Source organism: Danio rerio, chromosome 3, assembly GCF_049306965.1.
Source record: "Danio rerio strain Tuebingen ecotype United States chromosome 3, GRCz12tu, whole genome shotgun sequence".
NCBI classification, from domain to species: domain Eukaryota; kingdom Metazoa; phylum Chordata; class Actinopteri; order Cypriniformes; family Danionidae; genus Danio; species Danio rerio.
The window spans coordinates 66,357,501-66,370,000 of NC_133178.1; the positions used below are offsets into that span (position 1 = coordinate 66,357,501).

Sequence of the window (12,500 nt, forward strand, 5' to 3'; positions counted from 1 at the left end):
CCATTTGAATACTTTGACTGTAGGCATTATCAAAAATAATCCAAAAAAATTTTCCAGCTAGCAGCGCTGTAGCGTGACCGAACACTACACAGCACATCTCTCTCAGGTTACTTTACACTGCACAGAGAGCTTCATGAGTCAAAGTGCAAAACAATGAGCTTAGAGAAGAAACTATTCACATGTTCATTATCTGCAGGATCCTCTTGCCTTTGACCATAAATAACAATTATACATATAGTAATAATTAAAATAAAATACATATAAATAATAAAAAATTTAAATAATAATGATAAAATAATAATATACATAATAGTACATATAAATACTAATAAAAATAGATAAATATTAGTAATAATAATACATATAAGTGATAATTAATAATAATAATAATAATAATAATATTAATATTAATTACTTATAAAGTAATACATATAAATAATGATAATAATAATAAAATAATATTTATAATAACAGCAAAATACATAATAATAATAAAATAATAATAATAAAATAATAATAATATTAACAGCAATAATACATAATAATAAAATAATAATACTACTAATAATAACAGCAATAATACATAATAATAATAATAAAATAATAATAATAGTGCATATATATATAATAATAAAAATAATACATAACTAGTTATAACAATTCATATAGTAATAATAAAAAATAACATGTGTATATATAATAATAACAATAATAAAAATATGAATAATAATAATAATAATAATTATAATAATAAAAGCACATATAAATGCAAAGAAAAATAATACATAATAATAATCATAAAATAATAATAATATTAACAGCAATAATACATAATAATAATAATAAAATAATAATAATAGCAATACATAATAATAATAATAATAATAATAAAATAATAATAATAGTGCATATATATAATAATAAAAATAATACATAACTGTTAATAATAATAATAATTACAAAACTATTACTATAATAATTCATATAGTAATAATAAAAAATAACACGTATAAATAATAATATCGATGAATAAAAATATGAATAATAATAAAAGTACATATAAATGCTAAGAAAAATAATACATAATAATAATAATAATACATATAATAATAATAAAAATAATAATATAAATATATATAATGATAAAAAAATGAATTATACACTTTAGATTTTATAGTTAATTGATTCATTGAAACTGCTTTAAAAATCAATTACACTGAGGCTCATTTAAAGGAATAAACCACCCCATGATTTACCCATCCTCGGTATACATGCATAACTTTCTTCTTTAAGACGAACACAGTTAGAGTAGCTGTTTTATTTTATCCCAGCTCAACTCAAAGCACATGAAAACAAGCGATAAACCAACCAATCAAAATAACCCATACTGCAGCAGGGGTTAAACCACGTCTTATAAAGCAGATCAGTGTGTTTTATCAGCTCACCGTCATGTACTTCACATCCATGTCTGTTTTCCTCTCCAACTCCGCAATAACCTCCCGATGAAACCGTCTGAACTGTAGACACACACAGAGAGAGAGACAATTAACAGGAGCATACAGTACAACCTACACAAACTGAATGAATCCACCATATATACACACACAAACCAGAGCAAATTACTGTTATACAATGCCTTGCCTAATTACCCTAACTTTACCCTAATTACCCTAGTGAAGCCTGTACATGTCACTTTAAGCTGAATACTAGTGTCTTGAAGAATATCCAGTTTAATATTATGTGCTGTCATCATGGCAAAGAGAAAATAACTATTAAAAATGTATTAGAAAGTTATTAGAAATGAGTTATTAAGACTATTATGATAAGAAATGTGAAATTTACAACAAAATCTGTTTAAAATAATTAATTATTTGATGTTCATTCTGAGTGGAAAGTCATATTTCTAAAGCACGAGACCAGCAGTGTGAATGTGACGGCTTCAGTGATTATAGTAGGACGGCTGCGCTCTCAAACGATTATTGCATTGCTGCCTTGTGTCACGTTCTGAGTATGATTTGTTTTGCACACTTCAAATCCCGCATCTGTTGTCATTTTCACCCAAGATAAACTTCCTTTTAATCCCCTGCTTCAGACTTAAAGCGCCTCATCCGCAGCCTACATTAATGACTGGCCGAGATGAATAACTCTAAATTAATAACTCGACATGTTCAACATGACTTGGTTTGTGTCGGGTGATTATCAGCTGTGAGGAGGAAACGTGTGCTGTTTTTGACGGCCAGGTTTCCGTCAGCAGGTACAGTGTGTCATCATCAGGTGCAGGGCTCAGGTGCACACAGACATGTTCAAACCTGCTCCCGTTACAAAAAACAGAGAAGGAAAAGCACAGTCCAACATGTGTTCGGTGCGTCTCCTGCGGTTTACACTGACGGAACTGCAGGAACACGGCTATAAAGCTGACAGGAAATGAAACGTTTGATTTGAGATTAAACTGCGCTGTTTGTTGTGGTGGATTCATTCAGACGGCAGCCATGCTTACACGATAAATGCGTAAATAAAACACTCACGTTCTCCTCCAGCTCCACGTTGACTTTCCGATGGACGTCTGAGATCTCCATCAGCACGACCCCTGATGGAGAGAAAGAAATAAAGAGTCAGATTAGTCTCCAATAATAATACTATTCAATTTCCATTTTATTATAGATAATGCCTTGAGATGCAACATCTCATTTTAAAGGAGGTTCCATAAAGACAAAAACTAAACAAAAACACAGTGCAGTTACAAACATAGAGCTCATCCAAACCTCATCCATCCATCCATCCATCTATCCATCCATCCATCCATCCATCCATCCATCCATCTGTCCATCCATCTATCCATCCATCCATCCATCCATCCATCTACCTATCTATCCATCCATCCATATATCCATTGATAAATCCATCCATACATATCCATCCATCCATATATCCATTGATACATCCATCCATCCATCCATCCATATATCTATCCATACATCCATCCATCTATATATCTATCCATTGATTGATTCATTCATCTATCCATCCATCTATCTACCTATCTATCCATCCATCCATCCATCCATATATCCATCTGTCCATCCATCCATCCATCCTTCCATCCATATATCTATCCATCCATCCATCCATCTATATATCTATCCATTGATTGATTCATTCATCTATCCATCCATCTATATATCCATTGATCCATCCATCCATCCATCCACCCATCCATATATCTATCCATCCATCCATCCACCCATCCATCCATCCATCCATCCATCCATCCATCTATATATCTATCCATTGATTGATCCATTCATCTATCCATCCATCTATCTACCTATCTATCCATCCATCCATCCATCCATATATCCATCTGTCCATCTGTCCATCCATCCATCCATCCATCCTTCCATCCATATATCTATCCATCCATCCATCCATCTATATATCTATCCATTGATTGATTCATTCATCTATCCATCCATCTATATATCCATTGATCCATCCATCCATCCATCCACTCATCCATATATCTATCCATCCATCCATCCACCCATCCATCCATCCATCCATCCATCTATATATCTATCCACTGATTGATACATTCATCCATCCATCCATCTATCTACCTATCTATCCATCCATCCATCCATATATCCATCTGTCCATCCATCCATCCATCCATCCTTCCATCCATCTATCTATCCATACATCCATATATATATCTATCCATTGATTGATTCATTCATTTATCCATCCATCTATCTACCTATCTATCCATCCATCCATATAACCATTGATCCATCCATCCATCCATACATATCCATCCATCCATCCATCCATCCATCCATCCATCCATATATCTATCCATCCATCCATCCATCTATATATCTATCCATTGATTGATCCATTCATCTATCCATCCATCCATCCATCCATCCATATATCCATTGATGCATCCATCCAAAAATATATCCATCCATCCATCCATCTATATATCTATCCATTGATTGATCCATTCATCCATATATCCATTGATGCATCCATCCAAACATATATTCATCCATCCATATATCTATCTATCCATCCATCCATCCATCCATCCATCTATATATATATCGATTGATTGATCCATTCATCTATCCATCCATCTATCTACCTATCTATCCATCCATCCATCCATATATCCATTGATCCATCCATCCAAACATATATCCATCCATCCATATATCTATCCATACATCCAACCATCCATCCCTCTATATATCTATCCATTGATTGATCCATCCATCCATCCATCCATCCATATATCCATCTATCCATTGATCCACCCATCCATCCATATATCCATCGATCCATCCATCCATCCATCCATATCCAGAGATGCAGTCAGGAGATGGGAAAAATTTGTAGAGTTGTATCCATCTATCTTCCTCACTCCACCAGTTTGGGCATTATGGTAGAGTGGCCCAACACATAAAGGCCCGCTTGAAGTTTACTAAAAACGCCTGAATGACTCCAAAATGGTGAGAAATAAGATTCTCAGGTCTGATGAGACCAAGAGAGAACGTTTTGGCCTTAATTCTAAGCGGTACGTGTGGAGAAAACCAGGCACTGCTCATCACCTGTGCAATACAGTCCCAACAGTGAAGCAGGGTGGAGGCAGCATCATGCTGTGGGGTGTTTTCAGCTGCAGGGACAGGACCAGGGTATATGCAGGAATCCTAAAGGTAATTTCAATACCTTTAAGACTTTTTAAAGAAGTTCATCGCCACTTCAAGTTCTAATCAGTATCAAACCTTTAACTTAATAAGCTGTTGCTGTCATAGCGGTTTTGACAAGTTCACCTGTGGTGTGGCTGGTGGTGCATAATAACTGGCGATGGACAGCTGGCTAGCACCCTGCATGTGGGACTTTACAGCATTTATGCGCATCGATGATATACTCATTTTCTTTTTACAATACGTACAGTAAGCCTCGCGGTTGTTTTCAGCGACAGGCTTCAGCCACTGTTTAAACTCGTTTTTCTCCAACCAGGAGTAGGCAAACTTACATCCTCCCATGTTGCCGTCTGTTTTGCTACATGTGGAGGGGGTCACATCGCCTTCCTGCATTTGTCGCAAATTATGTGACATCGCCCAGACAAAGGAGCATGGCCAGACACGCCCCGGCCCGAATCAATCGTGTGGATCAAGCAATTAATAAATATATTGATGCTGTTTTTAAAGTCAAACACTTTGGACAGCGCCTGAACAAAATTTAAGACCTCGTAAAAACCCCATTAAGACTTTTTAATACCTTTGAAGAGCTTTAACTTTCTCATAATTGATTTATTAACTTTTAATACTTTAAGACCCGGCGGACACCCTGAGGACGACTGGTCGCAATCGAGGGAGAGATGAATGTAGCCAAGTACAGGTATATCCAGGACCAAAACCTTCTCCAGAGTCCTCAGGACCTCAGACTGGGCCAAAGGGTTACCTTACAACAAGACAATGATCCTAAACACACAGCTAAATAAAGAAGGAGTGGCTTCACAACAACTCTATGGGCCTACTCACACTATGCCATCCGTACCGTGCCCAGGCCCGTTTCCCGGATCGTTTGAGAAGTGTGAGTGCGCTGAATCGGGCTCAAGCACGGTTCACTTGGCCGGCCCTGGCCCGGTTGGAAGAGGTGTGCCTGAGCGCGGTACACTTGGGCTTTGGCGCGGTACGCTTGTGTGTGAGCGCGAAACGCGCCAAAGCCCGAAACCGAAAGCGAGACGTGACTTTTAAGGGACTGTTTGATATGGATTTATTAATCATTCTTACTGTTCAGTGATCGCAAACTGCCGTAGTTTATTAAAGACGCAAACTCCTCACAGCATGCCAGCTGCGCGCCTTCAGCAGACCTCCTCATTCCTGCAGCACGAGAGCTTTGATTGTTTATGAGCGCCAAAAGTGGCGGATCTGTTCGGTAAAATATCTGACTGTGTGTCCCCGCATCCCTAAGGACTGTTTGGCGAAATATTTGACTGCATGTCACTGCATAACAAACGACTGAAACGATATAACTAGAGAACTCTCCACTGTGCTGCTAAATGAGAGCGTATGGCAAGCCGTTTTAACATTTAAACCTTGTTCTGACTATCCATAAATATATTTAGAGATATAATTATATATTTTGACAAGTCATTATTATAATTCGACTTGTCAGAATGACAATTAGAGATATCTGCAATTACAATTGTACTAGTACGAAATCAGATTGGAGATATCTGCAAATATATTATGACTAGTCATATTCCTCCATTGACTTCCATTGAAAAATATTTGCAGATATCTCTGAGTTTTGACTCGTCAAAAATCCAATTCAAGATATCTACAACTGTAATTCGACTATTAGTAAATTAATTAGAGATATCTTCAAATATATTTGTAAATATCTCTAAATATTACGAATTAAAGACATCTCCAAATGTATGACTAGTAAAAACTCAGTTAGAGATATCTCTAATTACAATTGTGACTAGTCAAAACTCATTTAGTCATTCTGACTAGTCGAATTATAATTATGACTAGTCAAAATATAATTAGAGATATCTCTAAATATATTTATGGAGTCAGAACAAAGATTTAAATGCTAAAAAGGCTTGCCATAGAGAGCGCTTCTGAACAGCCCAGCAGCGATGACGTAAGCGTGCCGAGGCCCGATATGGTGTGAGCGCGGGCCGTCGGGGAGACGCGAGGGGGGACAAGCGTGCTTTGGCCCGGTTCGAGGCAACTGAACCTAGTGTGAGTACGGCCTATGACTGTTCTTGAATGGCCCAGCCAGAGTCCTGACCTAAACCCAATCGAGCATCTCTGGAGAGACCTTAAAATGGCTGTCCACCGACATTTACCATCCAACCTGACAGAACTTGAAAATCTGCAAGAAAAAAAATCTTTCCCAGTACTGGGTTGTGGCTGGAAGGGCATCAGCTGCGTAAAACCCATACTGGAATAGTTGGCGGTTCATTCCGCTGTGGCAACCCCTGATAAATAAATAGAAATACACAAATACAAAATTCCTAAATACAATACCCAATGCATTTGGGCAGATATTTACACTTCTTACTTGACAAATTGTGTTTAGTATTTATGAATTGTGTTTTGAACTTGCCAATCGGCTTTTGTAAAGTGAAGTATCCTGCTCATGTATGAATTTGCTCTCGTAAGCGTGTTATTTTTAAGACTGATCTGGCTCCACGACTAAAAACACAGCCTCTCGCACCCATTAACACGTCCATTGTTTTTAATTTAATAATGTGCAGAATATTCCCCTGGCTAATAAACCCCCGCGGCCTTGTTTTCCCGGACTGTAATTAAAGCAGGCTGGCTCTGAGATTTCTCCCAGCATGCTCCTACCCGCTGTAATCAAATGGGGATTAAAAATGCAAAAAAGCAACGGCAGAAATCAGAGCACTTTATATAATGGATCTGCCCACAAACACACACTCATCCACACTTACTCTACAGGCCGGACTGGATTTAACGGCTGGACGGAGAGACTTTAATATGAGCTAATTCTCCGTGACATCTGCGAGGAGATTTTTTATTTCTGCCCTGGAGAATTTTTTGTTTCTTCTTCAAGTATTTCCCAAATGATTTAGTAATGATTTCTCACAGTGTTTCCTCTAATATTTGTTCTTCTGGAAAAAGTCTCATTTGCTTTATTTCGGCTAGAATAAAAGCAGTTTTTAATTGTTTTAAAGCCATTTTAAGGTCAATATTATTCGCTCTTTCAGCAATATTAGTGTTGGATTGTCTCCAGAACAAACCACTGTTATACAATGACTTGCCTAATTACCCTAACTTTACCCTAATTACCCTATTGAAGCCTTTACATGTCACTTTAAGCTGAACACTAGTGTCTTGAAGAATATCTAGTCTAATATTATGTGCTGTCATCATGGCAAAGAGAAAATAAATCAGTTATTGGACATTAAAACTTGGAGTTATCAAAACTATTACGATTAGAAATGCTCTCCAGCAAACAGAAATTGGGGAAATTAATACACAGGAGGGCGAATGACTCTGACTTCAACTGTACCTGTAACACTGCAGCCTTTACAATGATCCACCAGCACAAACATTTAAAAGTATTGTGGATTATGATGTGCATAAAATGAAGGTTTAGGTGCACCAAATAAAAACAGGAGTCTGATAAGCTAATAAAAGAGTTCATGTTAAAGTTGACATACTGTGCATTGATTGAATATGTTAAGGGAACACTCAAAAATACTGGATATCGGTATCAAATTGGCCAATGTATTAGTAAATTTCTATATTTTTTTAAATAACTGTTATCGTCATGGTGAAAAATCACGATGAATATTTTGTTCTCATAACTATTTGTTTCTGGTTTCTAGTAAAAAAAAACAAAAAAACATTGGTATCAAATTGGCCAATTTATTTTTATTAGGATTTAATATTTTAAAAGGATTTAAATATTTTTATTGGCATTTAAAAAAAAATGTTTTTAGTAAAAAAAAAAAGAAAAAAAAAAGAGAAAAAAATTGGATATCAGCATTGAACTGTCCAATGTATTAGTAAATATATATATATATATATATATATAATTCTGACTGTATATTAGAAAGGAATATAGTAATATCAAGTATTGGTATTGAACTGGCCAATTTATTAGTATTTTTTAAAATCATGATGAATATTTTTTTCACATTGTCATTTTTAATAGCTTCTAGTAAAAAGAAAATTTTTTTTTAAAAATAATGGATATCAGTATCTAAAGTAATCCCAATTAATATTTTGTTCACATAACCATTTTTTAGTTTTTAATAATTAATTTCTAAAAAATAGTTTCTAAATAAAATTTAAAAATTAAATATCGGATATCGGTATTAAATTGGCCAATTTATTTATTTATTTTTTTTTAAATCACAATGAATGTTTTGTTCACATTGTCATTTTTAAAGGCTTTTAGTAAAAAAAAAAAAAAAAAAAAAAAAAAAAAAACATGAAAGAAATATTGAATATTGCTATTGAATTGGCCAATTTATTAGTAGTTTTTTTTTTTTTTACCTTATCGGCCAAGGAAAATCATAATGAATATTTTGTTCTAATAACCATTTTTTAGTTTCTAATGAAATATTTTTTTTTAAAACATGAAAAAATATTGAATATTGGTATTAAATTGGCCAATTTATATATTTATTATTATTTTTGTTTACATTGTAATTTTTAATGGCTTCTAGTAAAAAAAAAATAGAAATATTGAATATTGCTATCGAATATTCTATGTGAAGCTGCTTTGACAATTAACATTGTTAACACAAATAAAGGTGAATTATTGAATAAGCCAATTTATTAGTAATGTTTTTAACCTTATCAGCCATGGAAATTCATGATGAATATTTTGTTCTAATAACCATTTTTTAGTTTCTAATGAAATATTTTTTTTTAAAACATGAAAAAATATTGAATATTGGTATTAAATTGGCCAATTTATATATTTATTATTATTTTTGTTTACATTGTAATTTTTAATGGCTTCTAGTAAAAAAAAAATAGAAATATTGAATATTGCTATCGAATATTCTATGTGAAGCTGCTTTGACAATTAACATTGTTAACACAAATAAAGGTGAATTATTGAATAAGCCAATTTATTAGTAATGTTTTTAACCTTATCAGCCATGGAAATTCATGATGAATATTTTGTTCTAATAACCATTTTTTAGTTTCTAATGAAATATTTTTTTTAAAAACATGAAAAAATATCGGATATCGGTATTAAATCGGCCAATTTATTCTTTTATTTTTATTTTTTTAAATCACAATAAACATTTTGGTTACGTTGTCATTTTTAATGGCTTCTAGTAAAAAAACATTAAAGAAATATTGAATATTGCTATTGAATTTGCCAATTTATTAGTATTTTCTTTAACCTTATCGGCCATGGAAAATCACGATGAATATTTTGTTCTCATAACCATTTTTATTGTCTTTTAGTAAAAAAAAATATATATATTTTGGTTATGGAATCAGCCAATTTGCCAGTAAAAACTAAATCAGAATCTGCCATGGAAAAACACCACAAAAATACTTCAAAACTACACAACAAAACAAGCAGACCATAAACCACTGAAATCAGCAATCGCAGACAGAACGCCCAGCTGCAGTCAGTGTAGAATCAACACGTGGAGATAAACCGTGAGAACAGCAAAGTGTGGAGGTTTGGCCATGTGAACAAGACGAGGGCCAGAAACCCAAATCACATGAGGTCACATGAGGAGAGCAGCAGGTGTGATCTCTGCTGACCCACTTTACCTTTATCTGCTCTCTGACCCCAACCCTGATCCAGCCCGGATGTCTTATCAGCTCCACTGCAGGCATGGCCCGCTTGTTTACATCTGCCCGCAGCAATGCCATAAAACACAGATTAACCCGAGCACAGTGTAAACCATCCCATCCGGAGCCGTGTCTGAGGACGATTACCGGCCCACCGTTCAGGAAGGACACAGCGCGCAGTGATCATACTGCAATTAACTTCATGTCAGCTTCTGCTTGTTTAGATGTTCTCCTTTGCGTTATCGTCAGTATGAAGCTATTTGTATGCATTAAAAATGTCTAATAATCTTGGGTCTAAAGAGATGCAAAAGCTTTGATTTGGCTCTCAGATTATGGTGGAATAAGAGGAAAATAAATCTACATATCTGTGCTTTGAAATGTGGAGAACAGAAGTAAACTAACAGAATAGACATCACATGGCTCTACTCTGCTCGGTCAAATTTCTCACCTGTGCTCTTATCAGTCAGAAGGCTCTACACTCTGATTGGTCAGATGGCTCTACTCTGCTCTGATTGGGCAAATTGCTCTACTCTGATCCAATTGGTCAGATGGCTCCACTCAGTTCTGATCTGATTGGTCATATGGCTGTTCTCTGCTCTCATTGGCCAGATGGCTCTACTCTACTCTGATTGGTCAGACGACTTTAAACTACCTGACAGACACTTCCTTTTGTGGCCTATCCAAGTTTTAGGAAGAGCAAATAATAACTTGACCTCTAGTTGATGATCTGGTGTCTGAAGTGTCTCTATGAAAGGTGAAGGCCTCTAGATTTTGCTGATTTGAGCTCAATTAAATCTGATCATGTCTTGATGTTGATTGATTTGATGAGGACAGTGCGGTCTGACTCTGCTCAGACTAAAGTATGACAGAATGAATATTGTGTCTGACTCCATCATGAGCTTGGAGGACTGCATCCATACATCTCTGACATGACTCACATCACTGATTAATAAAGTCATCTGGAATGAAGAAGAAAGCCTTCAGCAGGATCCCAGAGCTCATCAAAATCCTTTGTGTTCATCTTCAACGCCTCCTCCTTCATCATGCTCAATAATGTTCATGTCTGGTGACTGGGCTGGCCAAACCTGCAGCACCGTGATCTTTGCTTCAGGAGCTTTGATGTGGAGGCTGAAGTATGAGAAGGAGCGCTATCCTGCTGGAGAATTGAAGTCAAGTTCTTATTTGTTGCTCTTCCAACTGAGATCCACGACCAGAGTTTTGTAGCGTACCCTCCTTTGGTTGGTCAGATGCCTCTGCTCTGCTTGGTTTAAGTGTGTGAGGCTCATAGCAGACGTTCACAGTCAGACAAATGTGTTACAAATCTACACAAATCAGTGAAACTCGACATTTCGGCTCTTCAGAATCAATCATTTATTTTAGGAGACTGTATTTGTGGTGCACTTTGAACTTGCAGACTTCAACAGGGGCACTTTAAACATTGCTTTAGAAATCCCCGAACTGTAGAATGGGCTTTTACTAGGGGTGTCACGATTTAGATCAGGGGTCACCAATCTCGGTCCTGGAGGGCCGGTGTCCCTTCAGGTTTTAGCTCCAACCCACCTCAACACACCTGCCTGGGTGTTTTAAGTATACCTAGTAAGACCTTGATTAGCTTGTTCAGGTGTGTTTGATTAGGGTTGGAGCTAAAATCTGCAGGACACCGGCCCTCCAGGAACAAGTTTGGTGACCCCTGATTTAGATTTTTAATCGAAATCGATCGAAATTTATGCTCAATGTCGATTATCGAATCAAAAAATAGAATCGTCGATGCTGCCACGCCCCCATGTCACGTCAGCTTGGCTTGCCAAGTGGGAAAAAAACAGGCTTGTTGAAGTGCTTGTTAAACTGCAGACGCAGGAGACCCGTCGACAGAACTTAAACCCTCTCCTCTTTCAATGAAGTCGCCGGTGTTTAAGCATTTTGGATTTCCAGTGAGTTATGTTGACAACGTTCGTGTTGTCGACAAAAAAAAAAACACAGTTTGCAAGCTCTGCTATGTACGTATTACGTACGGTTCGTCCGAAAGACAACACCGGCATCGCGATCCTCCGCCCGCCCCCGTTGCAAATCCGCTGGGGAAAAGTTCACACTCAGGCCCTGTTTACACTGTCTTTGTTTTTAAATGGCATTTTAGAACGACAACGATTTGACATCCACAGTGGCGTGTAGCATTTCTGA

The 12,500-nt window shown here is 36.0% G+C and overlaps 1 protein-coding gene across 2 annotated transcripts in view; it reads right to left on the reverse strand.

Annotated features, from left to right (window-relative positions):
* baiap2l1b (BAR/IMD domain containing adaptor protein 2 like 1b) overlaps positions 1-12,500 on the reverse strand; it is a 99,238-nt gene that overhangs the window by 52,799 nt on the left and 33,939 nt on the right. For both annotated transcript variants that reach the window (XM_009299879.5, NM_001017830.1), the window contains 2 exon segments: positions 2,526-2,587; positions 1,446-1,517 (listed from right to left, as the gene is read on the reverse strand). In XM_009299879.5, coding sequence (XP_009298154.2) covers positions 1,446-1,517; positions 2,526-2,587 — 134 coding nt within the window.